This window comes from Exophiala xenobiotica (genome assembly GCF_000835505.1).
Source record: "Exophiala xenobiotica strain CBS 118157 unplaced genomic scaffold supercont1.2, whole genome shotgun sequence".
NCBI classification, from domain to species: Eukaryota; Fungi; Ascomycota; class Eurotiomycetes; order Chaetothyriales; family Herpotrichiellaceae; genus Exophiala; species Exophiala xenobiotica.
In genome coordinates, this window is record NW_013562493.1 from 2876905 (window position 1) to 2902908 (window position 26004).

Consider the following 26004-nt stretch of genomic DNA (forward strand, 5'->3'; position numbering starts at 1 on the left):
GAGCTCAAGATTGGGTTTAATCCGCTCGCAAACAGCACCTCGAGTGGCTTCGTTGTTCTTTGCAAGGCGTCAAGAAATCTCCATTGTTTCGTGCGAATTCGTTCATTGCTCTTACAGTGATCACCCACAACTCAATAAAATAAGTGGAAATGGACCAGCGAGGAGGATGGTAAAGCCTAGCCAACAAAGGACAAGATATGTGGGAATCAAACCCGGAAATAGGCTACTGAGGAATGAGCAGGACTACGGAGGTATTCTTGGAGTTGTACCCCCGATTTGTGGCCGATTGGCTATGTTTGGTGTAATGGATGATGGTGTAAATGATGGTATGGATGATGGTCGATATGCTTTCGCCTTCATAAAACTCTCACGAGGCTGTGGACTCATCTTATGGGGGATCCACTTTCTGCAACCGAGCGAAGTGCAGGCGTCTCAGTTCGCTGGGTTCGTTCCGTCGACTTGGGTCAATGCCTTGATTGCCACCAAACGCATCCGGTCTGCCACCGATTTCAGAAACGTGTCGGCACCCCAGCGCAACACATTATCCACCGCAATGAAGAAGTCTTCGATGGTCTCTTTCAGCATCGCGTTGCAGATCTTGACCAGCTTCATGTTGAAGATACGCCGACCTTCCTCGACGCAGGTGTAGTGAGCCCACAGCTCGTGGTAGGGTCCTTCGGTGCAAATGGAAAAGAAGAGAGGATATTGATATTCACTATCGTCAAACTCCGAGGCTGCGCCCTTCGCCATCTCCGTAAGATGAAGCTGAAAATTTAGGGCACTCGCTCCCGAAACGGCGGCCTGATTTTGTGCTTCGGAGATTTGCTTCCCTGATAGGTAAGCCCTTGCCTCAAGAGTCGCAAATGGAAAGAATACGCGACCAGTTTCCAAGACCGTCAGGAGTAGCTTTTCTTCGTTCTGGTCTAGGGAGTCGTATTCTGTCTGAAGCCTTCGAAGAAATTCCTGGGCCTGAGTTTGGGAGAAAGCCGGAGAGGAGAGAGAGTTCAAGAACGCTTTTCCGCCCATACCAATTGTGATACCCGGACAAGGTGTTCTGATTGCGGGAGCCCCTTGGTCATCTCGGAAAATCGGTTTGCCCTTTGATATACCTGGCTTGAATTCATATCGCCAATCGGCTTCATGTTGAAGGGAGATATTCGGTCTCAACATATCCCGAAGCGCATCACGACAAAGACCAACATAACTTCCTTCCATACTTTTAGTGTCACTGATCTCCCGACAACAATTGTACAATCTTTCAGCGGTGTTGTAAATCACAGCTCGGCGCTCCTCGGACGGAACTTTTGCTTTCACAATGTTGTCGATCGCAGCTTGGAAGGAGTCAGGAATATCATCATCAAAGAAGACATTAACGACATTGAGACGGTGGATGCGATAGCCGCCATTAGTGCTAGGCGCTTGCTTGCTCAGAGTTTGGGTCCGCTTTGTGGTTGTTATGGTCTCTTTGCCGATTCTTTTCCTCTTGACCATCTCTTCCTCGTTGAGTATTCGTAGGTTCTCCTTCGTCAGGCTATGGATAGAGGGCGGGAGTTTTGGAGATTCCAGTTTCGATTCCACAGAGTACGTTTGTTCAGTGCGGTTTCGGTGGGCAGTTTGGGCGTAGAAAATTGGAGGCTTGTTTTGCAATCGTCCACTCCTCCGACAGCCAGAGCCGGTTGCAGCTTGCAGCCGTTTCTTGCTGGCGGTGGTAGGACGACTCGCTCGCAGAGCGGGAGACATAGAAAGAGAGGAGAGAGGAACTTAACTGTCGGTGGGAAAGCAGGAGCGTCTAAAGCAGGCAGATGGGTTGGTGTCTTTGTTTGTTTGCGATTTTATGGAAGACTGGCCCTAGTGGGCTCTTACATTCCATTGACCAGCGTTGGTATTTCACCGTGTGCGGGAGTATCCCGCCGTATTCGGTCCTTACGCGGCGTATGTGTTCAAACTCGCATTAGATCAAAATATCGACTGCACTTTTTGCAGAGCCGATGCGAGATTAGTGAAGGGTAAGCGTAAAGGTGAGCGACGTGAATAAAGGGGAGAGGGAGGGTAAGTCGTCATAAAAGCGGCACGCTCGGCGCAAGTCGCATATAAGCCTAAGACAGGTTATACTTATCTTTCAGTACTAAGCCCTTGCAATGTGAGTCACAACGAGCGATCGATCAAGACTCCCAGGATCCGAGAGACGCACAATAAGGAGAGGACAGGACTGCACATTCCCTTCTTCTCTCTACCTCCGGTCTCACGTGACCCAGCGCCGCTTTTGCTCTGGCTGGCTCGCGTCCGGCTCAACGTTTGGCTCAGGCTCGGCTGGACCAGCTCACCCTGCCACCCCTGCTGACTACGTCGGGGCAGTAGCAGGTCGAATTTGTCCCGCTGCTAGTCCGGACCACTGTCAAGTACTCATTAACTCCAACTTAGTGCGGACATCTTATCATCGCTCAAGAGTAGGTGAGTCTGCTCCCACTAGTTGATTCCAGGATTTCATCCGGATGAGGCAAGTTCGGGCATGTAAACTGGCTCGCACTCATCCCGAACAAGGCAATCTTGGGCGCAGCACGGCAGCCCCCACGAGGCGTTGACCGACAAAGGATCGACCTCCGCTGGCATCTCCCAGCCCGCACGGGCCGCTGGCATGCCGTTTGGGCTTCCCGCGGAGGGTCCCCAATCGAAGAACTATGCGGACGAATTAAAGAAACATATGTGAACCTTTGCTGACTGCTATTTCCAGATGTAGCCGGACCGCTGGCTTTCATCATAGTGGGAGACTCTCGCCGTCCTCTAAGAAGATGAAACCAACCATGGCCGGGCAGCTACACTTTGGGCAGTGGCAAGGGGCAGCAATCAGCGACGACATTCTCAATGCTGCTGCGGATTAGAGATTATGACTAGCAATGTATCAAAGTGTCCAGTCAGTTCACCACCATTTTAGCTTCCGCCACCATCTTTTTTGTCCTTCTGCACGATCTCGAGTGATTGTAGCTGCCAAATGTGCAGCTTTGATCTGTCCCTGGTGAAGCGAGTGGCTGTGGCCTCCGCTTCAACTTGGAATTCACTGACGAGGTTTGAACCCGCGAACCAACCGTCCGGCTCAGTAGGCGGCCGAGAAGCGCCAGGCCCTGTCCCCAGGCTATTGCTTCCTTCAACGCTGCTGCCATCAACGTGGACATATCGGTAGAGGAGCGGCAGTAAAGACGCTTTCCAGCTTGGCGCCTGCATCCTGCTGGTTTCCCACAGCGTGAGTGCGAGTGTCACCACACCGAACAAAACAATAGCCGCTGGCAGCGTGATCCATGGCCACCGCACGACCACGAAGGTCTTGGTCACGGCGTTGTCGCCAACCACAGACACGTTGCCGTACCGCTGCACGATTTGGCTCGTCAGGGTGTTTGCGTTGTCCAAGACCCCCGTGAAGTCGGGTGTGAGGTCGATGCCTTGCCACGCCTCGGTGCTGTAAGCCTCCAGGGTTCCACTGTTCGAGGTGACGGGTATTGAGCAGCTCCAAGTGTCATTGTTTGCTTCACACTGGCCGCCGTAGCTATGCGTACTGTTGCCCAACAGGTAGTTCGTCAAAGTCCCGATTCCCACCCCATACGCCAGGAACGAGTCGGCCATGAAGTTCGTTCCGTTGACTTCGGCCGACCAGCTGAGACCACTTGACGTTTCTGGGTCTCTACTGACTTTGCCATAATGCGTGGACAAAACATTCAAGATCAAGGCGCCCTGAACCACAGAGGGTTTGTACTCTCGGACGCAGTACGTCACTGCGCATTCCTGCGAGTGGTTCAAAGCCGGCACCCCATCGTCGTCGATGGTGAACTCAGCAAAACCGATGGCTGCCACGGGCTCGTCGATGCCTGCGAAGCCTTGCCTTGTCCAGCCACTGGTGTCCAGAAGAAGGGCACCGGCACCGGCAAAATTGAGTGGCCAGACCACCTTTTCCACAATCGAGGCATGCACCTCGAGCGCTTGCGCGCCGCCATCCAGGTCACGGGTGTTCACAAATGCACTCAGGTTGGAGGGGACCCGCCATGTGCGGCCGAACTTTGGTACGATTTCCCACGTGAAGCCGGATTCCATTACGTCTGCACCGGACACTTGCCCACTTCGCGTAGCGGACACCATTGCCGTCAGGTCCGAGCTATTGGGCGACAAGTTCTTGATGGCCAGTTCTTTCGTGGTTGTCCGACACTGCGAGCAAATATCGAGGGCGTAGTATGGGTCCCAGACGCAGTTGCCACTGGGGCAGTCAGCTTTGAGAGGCGATGCTAGCCTCTGTATTGTTGACTCAGATCTCTTTCTCCCCATACGGCGCTCTGCAACCGACGCAGCCATATTGTCCATGGGCTGGTCCTCTTGTTGCACGTTTGCGAGCATTGCCGCCGTGAACTGCGCGGCCGTTTCTGGATAGTCCATCGCCGAATAGATATCCAGGGTCATCGACGTTGTCGAATTGATACTAATCCCGTTTGCTGGTACGGGCACAATGCGAGTTTCGGTGGTCAGCAGCTGCTGTACGAATGCATCGAAGCCCAAGGTAGCCACGGTCAAGAATGCCGCCAGGTAGGGCACAGCACTGGATGTGTCAGTGGTGAAAGATCCGACAAAGATGCCAATGCCTTGGACTCACCCGCCTCTGAACTTGGAGAGCATAAATGTCGAGCCGAGTGGCCCTCTGCTCGCCTCTTCAATGTCTTGTAAATCCTTCAGGGAGCGCTCCTTCTTGTACCAGAGCCATTTTCCTTGCGAAAGAACGGTGCCGATGCAAAGCATGATTGCCGTTCGAGATATCGTAGCCAGAAAGGAGATAACGGCATTCAGCTACAAACCAGGCGTCAGCCGCCCATGGTCCTTGTGCATGCGGATAGAGATAGACAAACCGTGATTCCTTTCCACAACGGGGGAACGGGCTTCTGGTCGTAGCCCCAAAGTACGCCAATGATGCTGGCAATGGCAGCAAAGCTGACAGCCCCTGCAAGGAGCTCGATTACCCACGAGTCTGCTACCAATCTTGACCACCGGCTGGGTCGCTTTGGGATAGGGTTCTGCGACGTCTTCTCGACGACCTCGGCAAGTGAAGGTCGAGACTCGTTCTCCATCGAGGCTGGCTTGGGTCTGGCGTCGGCATGTTCTGAAAGTGGAGAGACCGGGCTGGGAGGGCCCGACGTTCGCGTTCGGCAGTCCATCCGAGGGACTCTCAAGGTCTTCGGTTCAGTGCCGAACTCCCTTTCAGCAATGAGCCACGTTGCGTGATCCTGATCGTAAGGCTGCTCCTCAACAACGTCGTCGTGGGTGGGGTGGAGTGACTGGCCGTTAGCCGGAGACGAATACAATGTTAAAGAATATTGCAGCGAGCACGCGTGACCGAGAAGAAGGCTGGATTACTTGCCGTTATGGATGGCCGACAAGCGCTCAAGGCTGGCAACGGGCGTAGTTAAAAGCCCCCAGGGTCCACGAAATGATACCAACTCACCTGTTCGTGCCGTGCCATCAGGCCCCCTGCGGGCCTTGGGTGCCGGCCTGAAGCTAAAGCAGAGCTAGCTAGGTCAATTACGGCAACCGTGCCATAAAAGACAAGGCACCTCAGCCTAATAGCATGTGAGTGAGGTTTGCACCTACCTGCACCCTGGTCATGGCTCTACCGCCATGAGAGTAGTGCTCGACGATGCGATACCCTGTTCTTTCTTTTCTTCTTCTCCATTTTCCGGGCGATGCTTCGGCCAGGAAATGGACGAGGAAGACAGGCCAGCAAAGTCGCACAATTGTTGGAATTCTCACCGCGACGGACCGCCCAGGCATTCCCTAATTTTGGCCCCCAGCAGGGATGTTCCGGGTATTATGTCCTTATTGGCCGAGGTTCAACACCGCCTCAGCTGAGAAAAGCAGAGCTCTCTCGTGCGAATCGAGGGATCATCCATGGGTGCCTGCCGTCTTGGCGCTTGGCATTCATGCCATTTGGGGAGTGATGAAGTACAGCCACGGTTCGTCGGATGGACTTCTATGGCAAGAAGGCTCGAGATCAAGAATTTGTTCTCCACCGCATTGGCCATGGTCGGGAGGAGGCCTGATCAGTTGGTGAGGATGGAGGATATTCAGAGGATGTATAGGCTGAATCGACCAAGGCGAGTCGCTGTCAAGAGGAGGCACTGGGTTGTAAATATGGATTGTCCTTTGACTGTACAGTCATAATGACATCGACTACTCACACTATTGGGAGGGGAGAAGACCAGCATGAGAGTAGAGTAGGGTTGCGTGCTCGGCAATTGACACGTGACTAGTCTCGGCGTCTCGTGACACATCCCGTGACACCCCTACACCCTTCACGTGACCCTCCGTCTTTCGCGAAACAGCGACGTGGTGACGCGTCCCTCCTTAGCAAATTAGTGTAGCCCCGGCAAGTGCCGCGCCAAGCTCAGTCATTGTTGTCGTTGTTCTCACTGATCGAAATGTGAAGCAAGTCCAACTATCATGATCACAGGCAAACGGCCTCGGTCGATTAATGATTATGACATCGACACGCCTGAACCCGAGCAGAAAGCTCAGAAACATGAAGAACCGCTTAGCTATACCGCTGAGCTTAATGAGAGGGTGCTCAAGAAGATAAAAAGGAGGCTCCGGGAAAACCCAGATATTGACCTTACGACTGTCATTCCGTCGGAATATTTAGAGCGTTATGCGGAAGGAAGGAAACTTGATGGTCTCCAGGAGACAGTGACGGAATATTCGGAACCCAAATGCACGATATTTGAAAGCTCCCCCACCAAAGAGCTCGATCAAACGAATGCAACACCGATCGATAACCTCTCGCAATCACGGAACGACTTTGACATTCCATTTGCACTTGCACCGAACGTAGAACAGTTATTGAATTGTGGATGCAATGATCAAGATGCGATGGAACGCAGACTTCAAGATTTAATACGGTCGGGTGAGATAATTTGGCGATCCGAAGTCTCGTCTGACCTTGTTGTCGTTAAGTGCAACAACGACATCGTTCTCAAGGTCATCCCATTTACGTCAGATCATACCGAAGCCACGACGATGCGATTTCTTCAGGACAGTATGTCAGAGATTCCAGCACCACGCCTTCTCGGAATGGTTTCGTGCCACTTCCGTACTTACGTGTTCATGACATATATACCTGGCACTCGGCTGGACTCCATTTGGTGCCAACTGGATGAGACGCAAAAGCGCGGCATTGCGACCGAGCTAGAGGTTATTCTTCAGAACATGCGACAACAAGCCCCTCTGGGAACACCACTTGGAGGAGTGGCCAGCGAAGGCTGCAAGGATACCAGACGCTATACCCGCACCTGTGAAAGAACCTTATCCACCATTCCCGAATTCATCGACTTCCTCTTTTCCAATCCGCACTTCGGAGGTGAAGTGTACACTCGTCTCCTCCGGGATATGTGGACAGATCAGCAAAGCTCTGTCGTATTCACCCACGGAGACCTTGAGCCTATGAACATCCTGGTACGATCTTGTGATAATGGTTCCTATCAAGTTTCCGGTCTGATAGATTGGGAAATGAGTGGCTGGTATCCGGACTGGTGGGAAAGCATCAAGGCAACAAATTGTCTGTCGACTATGACATCAAAGAATGACTGGGCCTTATACCTTCCTACTTGTATATCACCCCGGAAACATAAAGTGTCATGGTTGCTTGATCGTCTCTGGGATGCGCACGTTCCTTAACCCTCGAGTCCCTAAACACGCGCCCCGAAATGCCTGAGAACGGCCCTTTTCACTTTTATATAGTCATCCTTGTAAGGAACGCCTAATGGGAATAGGCAGAGTGCGATGATAAATGGTTTCTTCAATCGTATATCAGATGATCCTGACCTCTGGTCGTTACAGGACTCTAAGTATGAGGAGAGTAAGCTCTCCTTAGGCGAAGAGCATGGCTATATCTGCCGAATGGGATTGGGGGCCTAATCCTCGATAGCTCGTCGAGTCTAACTGCCGTGCCGGCGTGCCGCCTGGGATTCGCACGCGTATAGCTGCCGGGCTGTCTGGAAGACGTGAGTGTATTCCTGGCAATCCTCTTCTATGATGCATTCCTCCACAAGCTTATCAACGATCTCAATCACATAGTCCTGGCAATTCCAATGAACGGTTTGATTGTCCACCCTTGCTTTGCCGATTTCTTTGTTTGGCAGCTGGAAGGTCGCGGGTGTTGATTGTCCCAACTTGAAAAGATCGCTTGAGATTGGCGCTGGCCTGCGGTCTGGCACTGACACTGTTCTTTTCAAAACTGGGATGCTCGCCGACAACCTCATAGATGGTGTTGTTGGCTTCATGCTCGAGATGTAGAGCCCAGTGTTCGTAATTGCCCCGCCGTGGCTCGTACATGACGATATTGAGCTTCGCAGGCGGCGCCTTAGGAGGCATACTTGACGATGAAATTAATGGAATAATCCCAAAGTGATGTAGTTAATAATTTCGAGTTTCGAGACTTGGTGAGACAATCTCCACCAACTCAAGAACGACTATTCCATGCTCCTCGGGCCATGATGCGATACACTCCTCCACGCATACATCCCGGGAGGTGATGCGTGGCTCACGTCTATTGGTCCAAGATTCTCAGGCAAGCCCGTGCCATAACCAAAAATGGGCAGCTGCCTGCACAGGCACTCAGACAAAGTTGACAGCGCCTAACCAGATGTATACCGTTAACATGCAAAACTCGGAGCAGAAACGCGCCCTTTCCTTGAACTGGAGAATAGTTAATCAGACGCTCCCAAGGATGAGGAGATGGTCGTCCTGCTATCGTGTCCTAGATATGATCACCTATGTGATTTTTGTTCCTATTTCGCAGGCTTGCCGCTTGTAGGGCATTTTGTTCCTTCGAGACCATTGCCTCGGCAAGTTTCGCAAGGCATCTTTCGCTTTCGATAAAGTGGAGAGAAAGTAGAAGTTTTTTATTGAAGATAATTAAAGTAGTCTTTGGAGATGTGTGGGCTTAAGACGTGGTCAGTTGAGCGAAACAATACGGATCATGGCCTGGCGGCCCAACTTCGCAGCACTTTAAAGGTATTTATTTATACTTGAGGGTGCTCCGCATGTGTCCTCGGCAGCCCCAAGCTGACGCGTTCTTTGTATTGAGCCTATGCGGCGGAGCACTTGTTGGCGTTGTGCCTGTGTGCTCCGCCGCACACCTAGGCCCTGCCTGTTACAGGCCTTGGTCCTACAGGCCTTGGTCCTCGGCATTCCTGACACAGTCATTTAGAAACTCCAAAGATTTCATGGGTTTCGCGCAGGAGTGTCATCAATCGAGATCAAACATGTCATGGACTAGGATCTGAAAAGCTCTTGAGAAAGCTAGAGATGTAACAGACATTTCGGCATCGGAATCTCGACGTGAGCACTTTCCATTCCCATCTTTGGACCTGAGCGGTTGCTGCTTCGGCCTGAGATGTCTTGAGCAGCCCCTTTACGAGCCTGATCTGTGCTTGCGTCTGGACCTGAGCAACAGGTAGGGGTGGCCTATATCTGGCCTCGGGGCCATATTCCAGGAACCCTAAAGTCCTTCGGGTACTCCGTTGCGTTTCGGCCAATCAGTCTGCTGGTCGCCAACTGCATATCCAAGTTCAACATGTGAATTGCGCTCACGAGCCAAATCTAATCCTCTCACTGTAGACCTTTATTTTGACAAGATTACAGTTCCGATTTTCAATACCTCCTTGCTTGTTGTAGCTACGTATTAATGGGTACATTCACTGAAGCATACCCATACGATGCCGGACCTGACAATACGAATGAAGGGAATGATTGGACCATATGGCGCCTCACTAACCTGAAGACAGACGAAGGAGTCCCTGGTAGGGACCTAATCAGGGGATGGTGCGTACAGGAGGGCTGGTTGAGTGGGGCAGACATTGACAACGAGTGCCGCAGGCTAGACGGATAGAATAGTGTCATGACAACCTGGATGGGTGGAGGAGATTAGTTTGAAAGAGATAGCACTGACCCCTGGTATAAGCTGACCGCCTGAGCTAGTGACGACGTTGGGCATGGACAATTGATGTAATATCTGAGCGAACAACAAGGCAAAAGGCGTCGTAATGACGGCAGAGCGTGGGCTGCAATACCCTCAATTCAGTACATTGTGATTGTCTAACTCTCAGAGAGAGAGAGAACAGACCACAAATCATGAATGAGCGATGGGCTAATCTTGCTTGTTGACTTTTCTCGCGCGCATCTTGATAGGCGACCGATATGGCTTGTCAGAGCGAAACGTTCTGGCCGACTTATATTCATTCTCAGGCGTAGACTCTTGGTGTTCATCGTCTTCCTGACTCAGCCCGGTGGAAATCGAACTGGCTGGCGACAAAGTCCACTCAAGGTCTGTGGGGAAGTCTTCATAGCGATCCTTTGCGACATTGTTGTGGAAGTCCTCTGCGCGCTTGACCATTCCGCATAGTTCTTCGGCTGTGATAATAATGGTCTCGTTTCGTAGAGAGTCGGGCAACAATTCAGGAGGCGCCATTTCTGCCATTGGAATTTCCAGTTGCGCACCGGGGACAGGCTCAGCGTTCGTGTTTCGTATGACCTAGGCACCAAAATTAGTATCTCGTAACATATTGTGGACAAATATGGGTGTGTTACTTACTTGATCAACATGTTCGGCTGTTAATCTCGGCGGGGGCAATCGCTGGTGATACAGGGTCTCCAAGCCGTCAGATCCACCTGTGAGTCTTGATGAAGTTTCACTGTAACGACCAGACGTATCTGTCCCTTTCCCGCCTTGGTGATACGAAATGCTTTCTTTTCTAGGTACTTGGCCGCTTGTGAGTAACCCACCTCTAAAACCAGGCCTGGCTGTTCTGCGTCGAGGCACATGATCTGGTCATCCGGCATGAACACATCGCCTTGTGCGGCTTCGATATCTGACTCTCTTCATGGTTCGAATGGACACACCACTTGATGTTTGGCACAGAGCTGTTCAATCTTTTTTTGCAGAAGACGGCTGAACCCTGAATGGACAACCTCATGCTTACGCTTAGGCATTCGAAGGACGAATTCGTGGGTATCGGAGAAGTAATCGTATCTGTGTATTAAATGTTAATCCCTGATCGGACGGACTATCGGGAAAGACTCGAACTCTCCATACCGCACACTTTCCTGCCAACGCAGTTTCTGCTCATACTCGCCAGTAAATCTGGTAAAGTCTTCTGCACTCAGACGATATCGTAAGCGATCGGGCATATAGCCTGCAAGCCAGCGCTCAAGCTGATGAACAAGTATCTGCAATTCGGAAGTCGTTGTTTTCAAGTCAAAAGGGTCTTGAGGAGGTAGGGGAGAGTCTGAGCAGTCACTATGGGAGTCGCTGTCCGCGGCGACCACCCTAAGCGGGTCGGCATCTGTTGGGGCTCGTCATCCTACGGTCTTGAGAGATCTTCTTCATAGTTGCTCATTGATTGTCGCAAGGGCGCGAGAAAAAGAACACGCTCTGAGTTCAAGGAAGAGTTGTGAATTTGGCATCATCATCGCAAGGGAAAACTACGGCTATACCTCGGCATCTCCCACAAACATTTCCCAGGGATTGTCGTGGTAGGTGTAGCGAGAACGCGATTCAATCAAAGGGACAAGAGCAGCAATCCGCAACACCTAATTAGTAAGCAATCTGTGCCGCCGCTTTGACGGATTGCGGCCCCGCCTGAAGAAGTCTCGTAATAGCGGCAGGCTCGAGTTGGGAGCTGGTCCCATGAGCCAATCAGATTGCGCCGACAGTCGACCGTCGGGGAGGTTTGATTGGCTGAACTTGTCAGCTCGGGACCATGAAAATTTGCTTTCTTCTACCGAACGCTAAAGAATCCTAAACACACCCACCACCCTCACTAGGTGCACCCACCATCTCGCCTCTCTTCGAATCAAATCACACAATTATGGGAAAGAGGGTCAAAGCTCGAAACAAGCCCGCTATGGAGCCAAGGAAAGACCCAGCGAGGCCCGCTGTCATGTCAAATAGCACCAAAGTTACACGGACCTTGAGAAGCGAGTCCAGCGAGAGCTGTCCTACCAGACAAACCGGAGAAGCGCCTGTCAGCAACGACTCCTCTCTCCAGGGAAAATGCCCCAAATGTCTCTTGACCGCACATCAGCTTGGAATTCCAGACCACCGCATTCAAAAAGGGGACTTCAGGCCACATGTCATCTTGTGTCGGGGAATTGGCGACGATGGCAACCCCCTGGGCATGCAGGAGATATGCCTTGTCACTGACTGCACAAGGCGCAAAACCCAAACGGCGACTCCAGCTGCCTGGACGCAACACTACTGGCGATCCCATCAGATCAAACTGAACGACTTCCCCGATGTGAAGTCATTGCGCGAATTCCTCCAGCCCTGGCATGCTCCTGATTTCGAGATGAATGGCGACTGGGGCTTCTTCCTGACCAAGAAGCCTCCGATCCAGGAGTTCGAGCACCTGACCAAACTTTGGCATGCAACCTCGGACCCGGTGAAGTTCCGAGCCAAATTCCAGCATCAGTTGGTGCACGATTACCGACACGCCTTTGAAAGCACCTTCCATGCGACTCCAATCTCATGGCACAGTCATGCTAGCGACGCCTGGCCTGCTCTTCCATCTGTCGTCGCTCTTCTCGAGGACGATGGTCCAGTTCGTTCCAAAAAATTGACCATGTCCCAGATGGAAAACAGTCGAGTTGCCACCTTTGAATCGCAATTGCTTTCGTACCATGGTCCCCTGGTATGAGTCCTGCACGGGCATTCCGTTCGTGTCTGCGCTAATCTCCCTTAGGCAAATGGAGGTAGAGGGATCAAGTGGGCTCAGAAGTGCATACAGCTTGGCAAGGCGGAAACGATCAACATGTCTGCCGCTGGAAGCAAGCAAAAACTTTTGGACAAATTCAAGGCTCTCGTCAACAGTGGTTATGTCGCAGTGGCGTTGGAGATGGTGCGGCAGTGTGATGGCAGGGTTGTCAGGGCACAAGAATGGAACACGATTTGCGAATGCTGTGAAGAAGCAGGTCTCTATCTTGTTGTGGATGAAGTCTTGACCGCTTGGCGCTGCGGTGCCCCTTTTGCGCATCAACTCCCAGAGTACAGCAAGCACAAGCCGTCGTTCGTGGTGTTTGGCAAAGCTGTTGGGGCCAGTGGTCTTGCTGTTCATTGGGATGGGGTCCATCTCAAACGGCTGGGTTACGCCGATCCCGGGTACGAAGTGAAAGCGACGGATTTTGTCCATCACTGGGACCACAAGTCTTCGAGAATCATCGACCCCAACGAGGCCCTTCGGTCATGGGGCTACATCCTACTGTCCGAGAAAGACGAGTGGTCCAAACGGGCGCTACAGATTGGAAAAACCCTGCGGGAGAATCTGAAAAGACTATATCCCGAAATCAAGGTTGCCGGTCGTGGAGCTCTTATCTACCTTCCCGATAGGTATGCCCGAAAGATGGATATTGTTGGGGCAGCAGTCGATGGAAAATTTATCCGCTGGCTCCCATACCTGGACGAGGGTTTGAATGACAGCAACATTGTCAGCGAGTTGTTCAACGAGTCGGGAACTACTACACGACGAATATTGACAAGGTCAATCAGCAACTTCAATGCATTGAGATGCATTGCTTGTGGCGATTACCTTCACGTGCCAGGATACGGACCGTGTACTCGGTGTGCTGGGTTCATCTGCCAAGTATGTGTGGAATCTGGAGACGACGAGAGGCATCGGGAGGGGAGGTGCTTGTTCGGCGCCAGCGAGTAATCTCGCCCAAAAAGATCCCCTTGCTGAAGGTTTGATTGACTCCAGAAGATGGATGAGGCATGGCTGTGATGGATGGATCTCAATGCAGTTATCTTAATAGTCTGCCAGGTATTTCTTTGGAGTTTGGTGATTAAATTGCTTCATGGCTCGATCTTCTCTCAGAGTTCCCCTTGGAGCAGGTACCGATGATAAATCCCATTGCGGCGATAAGTCTCTTCCAGGAATATGTAGCATGCATAGCACTTCATTCTTTCGTCCGCAGGAGGCCAAGTTGCCATCACTCCTTGCCCAGGCGACTATATGGGTTTTCTGGTACTATTGTCACCGCAAACTATTGCACCCAATAATGACATCCAGGCTACGACTTGGGAGAGCTCGGAGCGCCAGCCTTGCGAAAGCTTCAGCCCAAGATCAGGCAACGATACAGTGACGTTGGGGTTATATTCTCCGTTGAGTGTGGCCACGGTGTAACTTTGGGGAGAATCTGACTGCGCTGCCCCAACCACTTTGTTTTTGACTGCGGCGCACCTTTCATCAGCCTCGAGCGATATAAAGCGGACGATCAGATCATCAGCTACGAATCACCTTAGATCCTACTAGTCTTTTAACAATTTTACACCTGCTCCCGTCAAGTTCTGGACTCGGCTCTCGGGAGTCCGCACCAAAGATCTCTCCACGACAGTGGACGACCCGTCGCTGAAGCCCTCCCACCTATTCAAGTCCCCACCATCTGGCCATCGTACTGTCACTATGCGAGGCCTGCGATTGCCCCTGGCTATCGAACCCTCACTCCTATTCAGGCACATGCCGTCCCACTAGCACTCGAAGAATGAGACATGATAGCACTTGCTGAGACAGGGAGTGGTAAAAAACTGCGGCAGATGTCTTGTCCATCTTGCAAGCCATGTTGGATCAACCACAACCACTACACTCTCTAATCCTTGCGCCACGAGGCAACTTGCACACCGGATTGCCGAGGCTGTTGATGCCACTATATCTACCCGAAGCGTCCTTCTAATCGGACGAACCGAAGCATAATTTCACAAGTGATAGCCCTTGGGAAAAATGCCACATATCTTGGATGCAACGCCGGGGCGTTTACTGGATCATTCCAGAAAACACCAAAGGGTTCTCACTGCGATCGTCGAAAAACCTAGTCATTAAGGAGGCGGACAGGCTGCGAGATCTAGATTTTGGGCCGATATTGGACAAGATTCTGAAAGGATTGTACCGGGCAGAAGGACCTACTTGTTCTCTGCAACGATGTCGGGCAAGGTTGAGGCTCTGCAGCGAGAGTGCCTGCCGAGTAGCGATTATGCTACAAAGGTCTGGCTTTCTCTACAACACCTCTGCATGGTCAACTCCCACAGGAGGCGCGGTTGGAAGGGTCGAACAAGTTTCGGCGCAAATCACGAAGCTTGCTCGTGGCCAGCAACGTGGCGTGCCGTGCGATCGATATACCTTTGGTCGATGTAATCGCCAAAGAAAGAAGATACGATGCTTGCTCGTGTGTCCAACGTGCGAAGAGTAGCTGCGCTCGAAATCGGGGGCTCCCCTAGGGGCGGAAGGGGCGCATCACGTGGCGTGTGAGATTTCGAGATTACCTGATCAGGCAAGAGGCTCTCCCGATTCAGCTGCGATTGATTTTTGATGGCTCAACAGACATCGCTTAGCTTAGAAATTGGGTGATCTTATTGGCTAGAAGCCCAGTTTTCCCGTGACTTTTTAGCCTATCACATGACCCACTAGGCCAACCTGGGATTAGCCGCGCTGGTAACACCTCGTCTCTTGTGCCGCCCGCTCTCTTGTACTCCGTACTTACTCTTCTTTCCGATCTTGTCAGAGATAACCATACAAACAATCAATGTGCTTATTGCAGCCACCAAAACCCTTTCCCTTCTCTTTGTATGCCAACCCATTACACCAGTCAAAACCAGCTGTGATCAGAGGTGCTTTGGATGGACTAGATGAAGAGCGAAGGCATACTAGCGCCTAGCTCGTTCGTCCACGACATCATGCGAGGCGGCCACGATACCTTCGTCCGGAATCAACGAGTTTGACTCTGTCTGCTGGAACCATTCGGAATTGGAGAATTAAAGAATTTATTCCCAGACATGCGCTGGGGGTGGAAGAGCAGGCTACTAGTATGTCCTCAAAGTCTGTGGAGGCAAGAAAGGGTTTGGCCTTTGGTTGGACCGAGTTCGGGCTGGATTCAAGCTGGCTCTTTACCTTATACAGCTTTAGCACACCATGACGAGCCTGCAGAGCCCGTCGATTTTGCTCAAGTGGACTCCAAATCATCTCAACTTTCTGCAGGTGGACGACGGCCAACCTTTCTTATTCCTGAGTAATATCACAGTAGAAACCGATAAAGGTATGTGGTACAATCTCTGCCCATTGCGCGATAAATTTTGACTTTCGATCTCAGTTGACGATGAATTCCTGGAATACTTTTTGATTCCCACTCAAGATGTACTCAACTTCCTCCATTGCCGTTCCAGAAATCGGACAAATCCTTTCCGTTGGGTTTTCAGCTACCTCCATCGCGTTCTCGAAGTCGCAGACGATCCTCCCGCACAGATAGGTCTCATGGAGTCTCTTTTGGAGGCGCTGTTGAGTTTCAGCCCCAGGCGGACCAGACTGTATGGGACACAGCTGAAGAAATGGACGACAACTAATAAGATGTAGAGTCACAAAAAGGGCCGAATCTCTGAAAATTGGAGGCATGCGAATCAAGTGCGACGGACTCTTCAGGCAAGACCAGTGGACACTCGTCCCGGTGGCGACATTCTTGGTAGCAAGAGACCAGGTTCCTCGAAGAATATACTTCTAAGCACAAACTGCAGGTTTTGAAGGGGTCTGACGACGACAAGATTCGCGAAATTCAACAAATCCTCGCCCAAGCAATTCTTGCGTTCACTCAACAACCCGAGATGGATGAATTTATTGGCTTTGTGGTGTGCTCAACCGGAGCAGCGTTGTACTTGGCTGGTGCCCACATCACCCGGGGCTACATCGAATCTCTTCGCAAATATCAACGACCGAGCCTACATTTACAAGTCTGTCGCTCCGCAACCTACGATCTGAAGATTCCGGATGGTAGGAAGGACGTAGCGATGCTTCTGCTGAGGATGCTGAAATACTTGGACGAGAGAAAACTGCCCTAAAAGACTTCATTCCACAACGTGTTCACCAAGGCATGTTGGTCTTTCCACCCATCGAGTTCTTAGGATTGAGCAGTGGCTTGGCCTAGAAGTTCAGCGGGCTCTTGACCCAGTGGACGCGCTGTCCACTCTTCCGTCTCACCACTGGGTCGATGGATTCCGCCTTCGCTTCGCCTTTTGGCCTGAGAGCGAGTAAGTTGGCTCAGCACTCCACGAGTCCAAGCTGGTAAGATGGATGCTAAAACTGACCTCCACAGATAAGACAGGCACGATACCGTATCGGTCCGAGCCCGTGAACCTTCCTTGTCGAGTGACACTGACGCCGCCGTCATTTATGACTGAAATGGCCTGGCTAGTGCCAAGACGCACATGCATAATCTGGGAACTGACCACGCTACAAGTAGTCAACCCGGGTAAGCAAAGGCAACGGTACGTATTCATACACCTGCAGAAGATATCTGATCGATCCAGTTACGGGGATCAAGCCGTTGTCCTCAAATATGAGTATTCTTCGATCAGAGCTTCCAGTGTCTGCTTTGATGTTTCCCCGGGCTTGTCCTCTTGGCTCGAACTCGACAAATCGCTTGCAGTGCTTGGGTTCCTGGCGTGGCTTATAGTGCCCGCTATATGAGCTGGTCGTGTCGCGATTGCGGCCGCCACTCGGGAAAACAAGGTGCGAAAGGGGTTTAATCTATTTTTTTTTTTGCTGTGAGTTAAATTCCTTCAGTTCGTCCTCGCTCGGTACTAGAAGCTCTTTCTTTAGCTGCTGGTACGCTAAGGGACATCAGCTTTGGATCGAGTCTTAAGAGGAAGGTACAATGCCTGTTAAGGGCAAAAAATGGGGAGAACCGGCCCCATCTTTGCTTCTTCATATAAGGAAGCCATCGCAACATCGCCGCTAGCAAAGGAGTGTCGAGCATTTGCTCGGCTAGACTCATACAATAAAAATGATACTTGGGCTGTCAGGTGTTACAGTCTCTCCCGAAACTGGCCTCCCTCTTATGATACATCGAGACTTCCTTTGGTAAGAGGCTAATATAATATATAAAGCTAAATATAGAGTAGTTTGCTCTAAAGATTCATCCCATGATAAATAGCGGTTTGAAGCCGCAGTTTTACGAGGGTTTTCTAGACAAGTTGTAAAGACTGAAATGTATTATATAATGTTCCCAAAAGGTCGATGCCAGTACATGCTCTGCGCTGAAATAAATCAAGCTTGACCCGTAGTCGATCCTCTCCCACATCTACGCAACAATATGCTTCGAGAGCCATCTCTTCCATCACGATATATGTCGTAGTGCGCATCAATAGTGCATAAGCCCACGCTCAGCCGTAATCAGAATAGGTCTCCAGTCCAGATCAGACACAGTCGACGACTTTGATACCTGCCCGTCCACGCTCGCACTGACTCTGCGATTTCACTCAAGTTATAGGGCTCTCCATGGAATCTCAGGCAGTCGCACAGTGAGGAAAGCATATAGGACGCTGTATTACCTTTGCCCTCGTATGCTATTCGCAAAATCATTTCCTTGCTGATTTGCGTAAATCGATCTTCTCACTCTCTATACTTAAGCCAGAAGTAGACCCGACTGAAGGGCCCCGAAGTACTCTCCTTGGCAGGGATTGAAAGGAAGGCTGCAAATATCTCCTTCCTTGCTGACATCCTTGAAGGATTATCCGATCTTTCTTGGGAGGTCCTCTTCCGCGGGAATAATGCGGCGTTCGATCAAGAGCCTCTGCAATGGACTGTGCAATGAGTGCGGTAGCCCATCCGAGAGAGTCCACCTCGCTTAGACTTCTCGAAATCAAATCGGCCGATTTTTCTCGTTCTGACACATAGAGTAGGATTCGACAAAGATGGTGGTAGCCAATGCCAGATAGAACTCCATATAGCCTTTTACAAGTTAGGCCGAGATGATGGACTTCTTGAAGGGAGTGGAGACTGTGACAGATTTGGATAAGGGTTTCATTCGGAAGACCAACGAACAATGATCGCATTGTGGACATGTCGGCGAGAGTCTCTTGATCGCCAAAAGTCGCCAAACGGTCAAGATGAGAGAAAGCATCCTGCTAAGCCTGCAGTTCCCAAGCCACAGGAGCTTATGGGACAACCACGTCTCAGCGACGCCACAAGGTGTGGCTTCGGAGCAGACCATATGGAAGGTTAAGCGATTCACCTTCCTTCTCGCCTTTCTTCGAGCTGGCAGTGTCTAGATTTCATTTACTGTACACTTCGAGGGAACAACAGTGAATATGTCGACTGTACAATATCGATCACCTCGCCCCATCATCGCCATCAAGCGTCCCTCGAGGGAGTGATTAATTTCTTCGCAGTAACTCCGCCACTCAGCCTCGAACAAGGACAGATTTTAACGCGTGTGTTTACTGCGGTCATCGACGCATGCGAACCGTTGCAAAATCCAAAGCCATACAAACAGATCACTCTCGTACGACTCACCTACGTATACGCGAGATCTGAAGCATCCAGAGACAACTTTCTGCGTTTCTTCTTCCAACAAACAAAGATCTCGAGTGATAGTTCGCCGTCGGGATCGATCCCTGCGTCCGAATATGCACCAAGATTGATAGCGTTTGCACAGACACTTTTTGAAAATTTCTTCCTTCCCTGTAAGACGATTTTGATCAGAGTTGATAGTCGACACCCGCTGACAATGTGCCAATCAATAAAAGCTGCAACGAGAAAGACCCCTCAACCTTCGCCTGCGACCGTTTCCGATATACAAAGTGCACAGTCCCTCGCCGGAACTACCCAACGGCTGGCTACTTTAAGAAGAGATTGTCTTATACGTGATCGGTATCGCTGTGTGATCTCACGCACATTCGACCGTGATGAAGCAATGAGGCGCGTGTCGCGGGATGGCGATTATAACGCACAAGACGATGAAGGAAATCTGTTATCTGAAGAAAGCGGCACGTTTGCTCCATTAGAGGTGGCACATATTATTCCCCACTCATTAATGACTTTTCCAAGTGGGAAGACGGAGTTGGTATGTCCACTACCCTTCCCGAAGGATGAGTCGAAACAGCTAGCGCTTGCAATTTTGAACATGTTCGACGATGGCGTGGTACATCTGATTGAAAGCATTGACATTGACCGCCCGCGCAATGCGATCACATTGACTCATGATTTTCATCAACTTTTCGGCGGGTTCGAGGTCTACTTTGAGCCCACAGGTAACGAACCACATACCTATCGCGTCGACTCTACCAGCACTGGCATTCTACGCCATCGGATTTTCCCTGTCAATCGTACACTTTTCTTGACTGACACTCGAACGATTGATCCTCCTTCTCCACGATTACTCGCTATCCACTCGGCCATTGCACATATACTTCACATGAGCGCGGCTGGCCGCTACATTGATAGTGTCCTTGAGGACCTTGACCAGGGAGAAATCTCAGTGGATGGGTCAACCCCGTTAGGCCATTTCACTGCTTTACGGATTCATGGCTGGTGGGATGGGCGAATTCGTGCCTACTGATTATTCTGCAGTACTGTATGTCCTTTTTTGTTTTTTTTTGGAAGGAATGTAGAATGGGTGGGAAGAATGGCTTGCTCGTTAGACTCCCGGGGCGAAACGTAACGGAGTATTCTTCTCTTCGTCCCGCAATGCATCCAGTCCAGTCTCCTTAAAGCGAGCCTTATATCAGACACTAAAATCCACTTCCCAGGTAGCTCGGCAATTGGGACATCGGTTTTGAGCGTGCGAATCGGTACCTTTGATTATGCCTACGTATTCACAGGATGGAATCGTACTCTCACGTGTGTTTAAAGGGACCACCGACACTGCCATGTTTGAGGACTTTATCGAGCAGCTCCTACATCACTGTGACGACATTTCGGTGCTGGTCATGAACAATGCGTCTTTTCATCGGAGCGATCGGATCGTGCGGATGTGTTCTGCTGCTGGGGTTAAACTCTGCTATCTTCCTCCATACTCTCCAGATTTAAATCCTATTGAGGAATTTTTTCGAATTCCGCCTTTAGCAGAAGATCTCGGACCTTGGACTGTTGCCATTCGGTGTATTCTCGTAATGCATCGTCACGAAATCCGGGAATTCCTAGCCGCTGGGCATTAGCTGGGGTTGAGGGATGCATAGAGACTGCTCCTCCCTATTGTCCAGCCTACAGCGGTTGTAGATATAAATGACCAGGCAAGACATTAGTGATATTACTTGGGGGGATATTAAGGGGAGAAGATTCATTCTCTTTAGCCTTACAATTCTGTCTCTGCTGTTCCTCCAGATACAACTGTTGCCGAACGTCTGGAGGAACATCATCATGGGTTTCCAGGATGGCGTCCTTTACGATATCCTCGATGAGACTTCTCATGTGAGGTACTCTCAGCCTGTAATGCTTCTTCCCGTCTAGATCGATCTAGCAGTAAGGTCCACGATCGTATAAGCCTGGATAGCGTAGGATAGTGTATACCTTCTACTAAACCGTAGGTCGGCCCGACGCTTCCTCTTCTACATTGACGTACAGATCCCGTTGCGCAAGCATAAGTGTAGTGGCTGAGGCTGATCCTCATTTGTCACCCTTTCTCGTAGTAAGCCGGGGAGTTGGTCGGGTCGCTTCTACGTAATTGAATAAGAGTTTTACCCTTCTAGAAGTACTGACCCCAACTACGCAGTTTTTTTTCCGCAATGGCCCAATCGATGTTGGTTTGATCGAATCGTTGTGATGAGATCTCGCTGCGAGCGTTCCGTGGTGGAGACTACCACGGTTATATCCTTAGAGCGTACCCGTCGACTTCTAGTGAACTTTTTCTGTAATAGCTCCTCGAGTTGGGCTTGTAAGTCTAGCCGCCAGTAATAACCAGGGGCTAGTAACACTTCGGGCTCTATATCCTTTGAGATCGCTTTGCCGTTGAGCGTCACTTTCCACTCGATCGAGTAGCGCAGGCAATCTGGAAAATTGCTCCCATATGTCTGATCTGGGCTCCACTCCCCCTCTTGTAAAAATCTCGAGATCGATAGAGATGGGTTATGACACTGGCTTGGTGCTGGTGGGATGTTGTTCGGTGTCACACAGGGTGTGATGCAGTTAGGAAGAGGAGTTGCAGCGGTTCCGACACTCGTTACGCTTTCTAAAAACTGGGTAGAATTCTGCGATGCCCATTCCTGGAACTTGAATAAATCATCTAAATCGTATAGTTCATCCATGGCGTCGGGTCATGGCTTTAAAAGTGAGGGAATGACACGATGTAGGTTCGACGAAGGTGTGGTACCGGAGGTCCTAAATCTGGTCTCGCGTCAGCAAAGGTGAGCGAAGGGTGAGCAACTGCACACCTCGAATAATCCCTTCGCGAACATCTGTTCCGTTGCACAATACTTGTATTCCTGTTTACCACCAGTTCACGAAACATTGACGACATTCGACTCCTTTCACCTAGAGTAACACTCTTATGGTCCAACTCGAAGGCCGCAGGCCACTGATGCAACTTATGGACCATGACCAATTTATTCTCTCCTCTTTCATCAGCCTGGCAAATCGCGCATGCTCGAATTCGGTCAATTGGCCTTGCTCTGAACAGCACGAACGCTTCTGCATTGTTCACCGATGGACAACCTTCACTCTGTTCAGTCTCGGGAGGCACGACTAATATAAACGGCGTGAGCGGGAGTTGCAGCAGCATATGATTTTGAGCTGTGTGAGCGATCGCTAAGTCAGGTCTGCGCGTCAGGAGACAACAGCAATTCAGGTATGTGGATGAGACTGTCGAAAATAGCCAGAGAGCATTGCGGTGATCCAGCTCAATGCGGCGGGGCCTATCGCACTTTGCGGGGTATGGTTGAGGAGAAGGTGCGGCTTCTCCACGAGAGCTGCGCACGCCGAGAAGAAGAGCACTAGGTAGAGGCGGCAGCGCTCTAGCTGGGCTGACGTTGGCTCACGGCTTGCTTCCGGCCGACCGCGAGTGGGGTCCTTCCGATCCTCACATAAATGTTCATCCACCAAAGTCGCCAAGTCTTCCCCAGGCACATATCGAGCAATGTCTATTTGGCTTATTAAGCCAAAACAACGGAACTGGAGAATATTTGTTCCGAGAAGTCCCTGCGTATCGGTCACGGGCCAGCTACGGCAGATCGACCGGCGAGCCGGATAGCGGCAAGTCCTACGTCCGCGTCACGCACCCACTAATGCGGAAAGGCGTGAGGTGCCGAGGTGCCGAGGTGCCAAGAGCTGCGACATCTGCGCAGCTGGTCGAATCTCCTTCGAAACCAATCTTCCCTCTTGACGTCCATGCGCCTTGAAGGAAAGCGAGATGCTTGCACCTCAGCCTCCCCCGAGCCCTCAAAATGCTCTCCCCTACTCAACACGCCGATTCCCTACCAACAACCGTGCGGAGCACGTCCGATGTGATGGGAACCTCATTCATACCGACTACTCCCTCACACACCAACTCTTCCCTCAACCGCCGGCATGACTATGCAGTGAGCGGTTCTCATGCCGACGAACATTACAAATGTACAGCGGACCAAGATCAGGCGGAACACGCATATTTTGAGGATGTCTCGATTGCTGAGCGCCTGCACGCAATTGGTGGCTCGGCCATACAAAGAAACATGGATGGAGCAGATCTGGCTCTCACTTCGAGGGAAACCCAATTCCACGGTCAAGTGGAGGACTCGCCGGTCTGATTGCCGCAAACTAGGCCGTGTGCTTCTAACGACGAAAGAAGAAGCTGACCGAGTTACGCAGGACCGCGTCCACTCCTCTGAAGTTGGAACGGTGACGCGAAAACGAAAGGCTGAGGCACCTGAGATCCCAGTCAAGAGGGCCCGGTTGTTCGTGGAACATGCAACATCTGATCTAGAAAACGCTGGGTACGGCAGCTCCTCTGATGAGAAGACGACAAGTGATGAGGATGATGGGAAGTGGTCTCCAGGAGACGGTGTCTGTCCCTCGACATCACTTTTCAATAGGGTCTACCAATCTGCCTACAACACTTGGTGCTCTGCAGCCTCGAAGACGGCACGATGCGATACTATCAACCCCCTTCTCTCAGAGACCTTCTTAAACATGGTGCAGGATGTCCCCGACTTTTTCAGCAACCCTCCGGAGGAACTTGACCTTGGAGGAGGATCGAAGTCTCCCCTTACGCTACGTTCTTCCTTACACCTGGTGACCACGGAAGATGGCCTGTGTGAGCAGAGTTGGAGATCAATAGACTACCTTCAATGCCTCGGATTTCCAGAACCTATGACATACAAGTGCGAGGATGAGAGGTCAAGTTCTTCCCCCTTTCCCTTTGAACCTGCACCTGATCGATCAGGATACCTTGCCAGCATCACGCTTGCCTGGTCCTACATTATATCCTGCCGCTGGGTGGAAGCTCTTCAACGTGCTGGCCAAAAAAGCTTCCTCAGACACAATCGAGGTGAACAAATTACTACCAATTTCTGGGATTTGGTCCTTCAAAGTCGATGGGATGCTCGAGTGGAGACTAAGAGAGGGATTTTCTACTCGCCATGGATGTTACGCAAGGAAAACCTTGTGATACAAAAGAGGTATGTTCATTTTTCCAAAATCTTGTAGTGTGGAGCCACTGACTCGAGACCTGAAAAAGCCACAACATGATTCAGATTCACCCGAATCCCTCCATTGCATTTGATATTCTCAGCAGATACTGTGCTGTTTCGGGATTGGAACAGGAGTTTCTCGTGGGATTTGCCACGATTCTCATGCTGACATCACGCAACGTGCCTCGCCGACGCTCGCTGTGCCGGTCAGCATTTCTGTATCTTCCGTGCAGTCAACAAAGCGAGACGTGAGATTTGAAGGTCTTTACAGGTCTATCGACAAGTGCATGTCCATCAGCTGCACACAAGATGCTTTTGACTCCTTGCTGTGCAGCGCTTTTTTCGACCCCGAGGTGCCTTGTAATCTGGTTGGTGCCGTGTCCCTGGGCATCGCGAAGGCACTGCTTCAGGTTGATGCAGACTACCGAAGACTTATCAGGGCCATATCAGAGAGAGCCCCTCACCTGTCTCTGTTGTGGTTGGCCGTTGTACGCAACGGCCAGGCCAAGCATATACTTGACATGGCATTACAAATGCTGCCTCCCATATGTCTCGTTGCAGGAATTTGGACCAACACGATCCAGTCATTCTTGCAGGTCTCGTACAGTCCGGCAGGTACGATGGAGAACTCGGTCCTGCGCTCGTTCGAATTCAGCACCTCATATTTCTGTCGACCCCAAGCATCCGCACCCTGGAGCCCCGCTCCCCCTTTCGGATCAACAAGAATAAACAATCTCAGTTTAGAAATTAAAGAACATTACGGACATGAACACAAGCTTCTATGGTGGAGGACATGTTGGAACCTCATCTCAGGCGAGAAAGTCCCGTTCGGCCCGCAGAAAAGGGTTCAACCGATGCCCGTCCATTCGTTTCAGGATGAGCATCTGCTGGATCCAACTGAACAACACGATCATGACACGTAAGTCTGCGCATCCAGATTGACAATCTCAAGTGTTAAAACATGCGCTCTAGTCTTGGGCTTCCATTTCACGAGCGGAAGGTCGCAGACGAGCAATCGTGGAACGCTACATCTCGGCTTTTCAATTGGCACAGGCAATACGACGATGGGCTCTGGCTCGATGATGGAACAACAGCGGATGTCGAAGTCATCCGTAGGCTGCAGCAACACCCATGGGTCATCGATCCGTTTCATACAAGTGGGCGAAGCGATCCGCCACAGGATTGTATATTTGCTGAGGGAGACCGGGAAAGAATTCTGGCATGGAGCGCCGAAGTTGACCGATATCAGGCTTGTGGGCCAGTCTAATTGTTTGGAAATGATTCAATCGGAAGGACCATGCTGCACGTTACAACAACATTCATTCAGACCGCACTAGGAGCAGGACTAACACTAGGCATAGCACTGCTGCTTCGTTCCTCCCCCCGAGGTATCGCCACTGGTGTCTCCAGTATTCCTATAATCTCGTTTCTGATGGCAACATGTTGGAAGGGGACCACGGCATCGTCGACACCATGCCCGGACTCGGTCTACAATTCAAATCCCTACGCAGGCCTGCCAATGACTGGCAACGGAATGACAGGCTACATTCTCCAGCTTGACGAGG

At 51.0% G+C, this 26004-nt stretch overlaps 10 protein-coding genes across 11 annotated transcripts; 6 read left to right on the forward strand and 4 right to left on the reverse strand.

The window, feature by feature from the left end:
- Positions 1-432: 432 nt before the first annotated feature.
- On the reverse strand, positions 433-1740 carry PV05_03273 (uncharacterized protein; the record flags this gene model as incomplete). The annotated part of the gene is made up of 1 exon (XM_013463905.1): positions 433-1740. One exon carries the CDS (start codon positions 1738-1740, stop codon positions 433-435), a length of 1308 nt encoding a protein of 435 aa, XP_013319359.1.
- A 1033-nt stretch (positions 1741-2773) lies between these two features.
- PV05_03274 lies at positions 2774-5445 on the reverse strand. Of its 2 annotated transcripts, XM_013463907.1 has the most exons (3): positions 4881-5445; positions 4631-4821; positions 2774-4576 (listed from the first exon to the last, which is right to left on the reverse strand). In XM_013463907.1, exons 1-3 carry the CDS (start codon positions 5184-5186, stop codon positions 2929-2931), a joined length of 2145 nt encoding a protein of 714 aa, XP_013319361.1. In that variant the 5' UTR covers positions 5187-5445; the 3' UTR covers positions 2774-2928. The 2 variants fall into 2 exon arrangements, with proteins under 2 accessions (XP_013319361.1, XP_013319360.1); XM_013463906.1 differs by having other exon boundaries at positions 4631-5445.
- A 1023-nt stretch (positions 5446-6468) lies between these two features.
- On the forward strand, positions 6469-7829 carry PV05_03275 (uncharacterized protein; the record flags this gene model as incomplete). Its single annotated transcript, XM_013463908.1, has 1 exon — positions 6469-7829. One exon carries the CDS (start codon positions 6469-6471, stop codon positions 7696-7698), a length of 1230 nt encoding a protein of 409 aa, XP_013319362.1. The 3' UTR covers positions 7699-7829.
- A 256-nt stretch (positions 7830-8085) lies between these two features.
- On the reverse strand, positions 8086-8394 carry PV05_03276 (uncharacterized protein; the record flags this gene model as incomplete). The annotated part of the gene is made up of 1 exon (XM_013463909.1): positions 8086-8394. The coding sequence occupies one exon, from the start codon at positions 8392-8394 to the stop codon at positions 8086-8088; it is 309 nt and encodes a 102-aa protein (XP_013319363.1).
- Positions 8395-9991: 1597 nt separating this feature from the next.
- On the reverse strand, positions 9992-11450 carry PV05_03277 (uncharacterized protein). Its single transcript, XM_013463910.1, has 3 exons — positions 11117-11450; positions 10616-11053; positions 9992-10555 (listed from the first exon to the last, which is right to left on the reverse strand). Exon 3 carries the CDS (start codon positions 10499-10501, stop codon positions 10172-10174), a length of 330 nt encoding a protein of 109 aa, XP_013319364.1. The 5' UTR covers positions 10502-10555; positions 10616-11053; positions 11117-11450; the 3' UTR covers positions 9992-10171.
- A 441-nt stretch (positions 11451-11891) lies between these two features.
- PV05_03278 (uncharacterized protein) lies at positions 11892-13804 on the forward strand (the record flags this gene model as incomplete). The annotated part of the gene is made up of 2 exons (XM_013463911.1): positions 11892-12713; positions 12765-13804. 2 exons carry the CDS (start codon positions 11892-11894, stop codon positions 13728-13730), a joined length of 1788 nt encoding a protein of 595 aa, XP_013319365.1. The 3' UTR covers positions 13731-13804.
- Positions 13805-14214: 410 nt separating this feature from the next.
- On the forward strand, positions 14215-15427 carry PV05_03279 (uncharacterized protein). The gene has a single exon (XM_013463912.1). The coding sequence runs from the start codon at positions 14812-14814 to the stop codon at positions 15259-15261; it is 450 nt and encodes a 149-aa protein (XP_013319366.1). The 5' UTR covers positions 14215-14811; the 3' UTR covers positions 15262-15427.
- A 146-nt stretch (positions 15428-15573) lies between these two features.
- PV05_03280 (uncharacterized protein) lies at positions 15574-17636 on the forward strand. Its single transcript, XM_013463913.1, has 5 exons — positions 15574-16104; positions 16159-16372; positions 16419-16524; positions 16577-17086; positions 17152-17636. The coding sequence occupies exons 1-4, from the start codon at positions 15981-15983 to the stop codon at positions 16895-16897; spliced, it is 765 nt and encodes a 254-aa protein (XP_013319367.1). The 5' UTR covers positions 15574-15980; the 3' UTR covers positions 16898-17086; positions 17152-17636.
- A 1495-nt stretch (positions 17637-19131) lies between these two features.
- On the forward strand, positions 19132-20397 carry PV05_03281 (uncharacterized protein; the record flags this gene model as incomplete). Its single annotated transcript, XM_013463914.1, has 2 exons — positions 19132-19522; positions 19586-20397. Exon 2 carries the CDS (start codon positions 19753-19755, stop codon positions 20395-20397), a length of 645 nt encoding a protein of 214 aa, XP_013319368.1. The 5' UTR covers positions 19132-19522; positions 19586-19752.
- Positions 20398-23363: 2966 nt separating this feature from the next.
- PV05_03282 (uncharacterized protein) lies at positions 23364-25706 on the forward strand (the record flags this gene model as incomplete). The annotated part of the gene is made up of 4 exons (XM_013463915.1): positions 23364-24427; positions 24487-24687; positions 24774-25358; positions 25412-25706. The coding sequence occupies 4 exons, from the start codon at positions 23364-23366 to the stop codon at positions 25704-25706; spliced, it is 2145 nt and encodes a 714-aa protein (XP_013319369.1).
- Between the last annotated feature and the right edge of the window lie 298 nt (positions 25707-26004).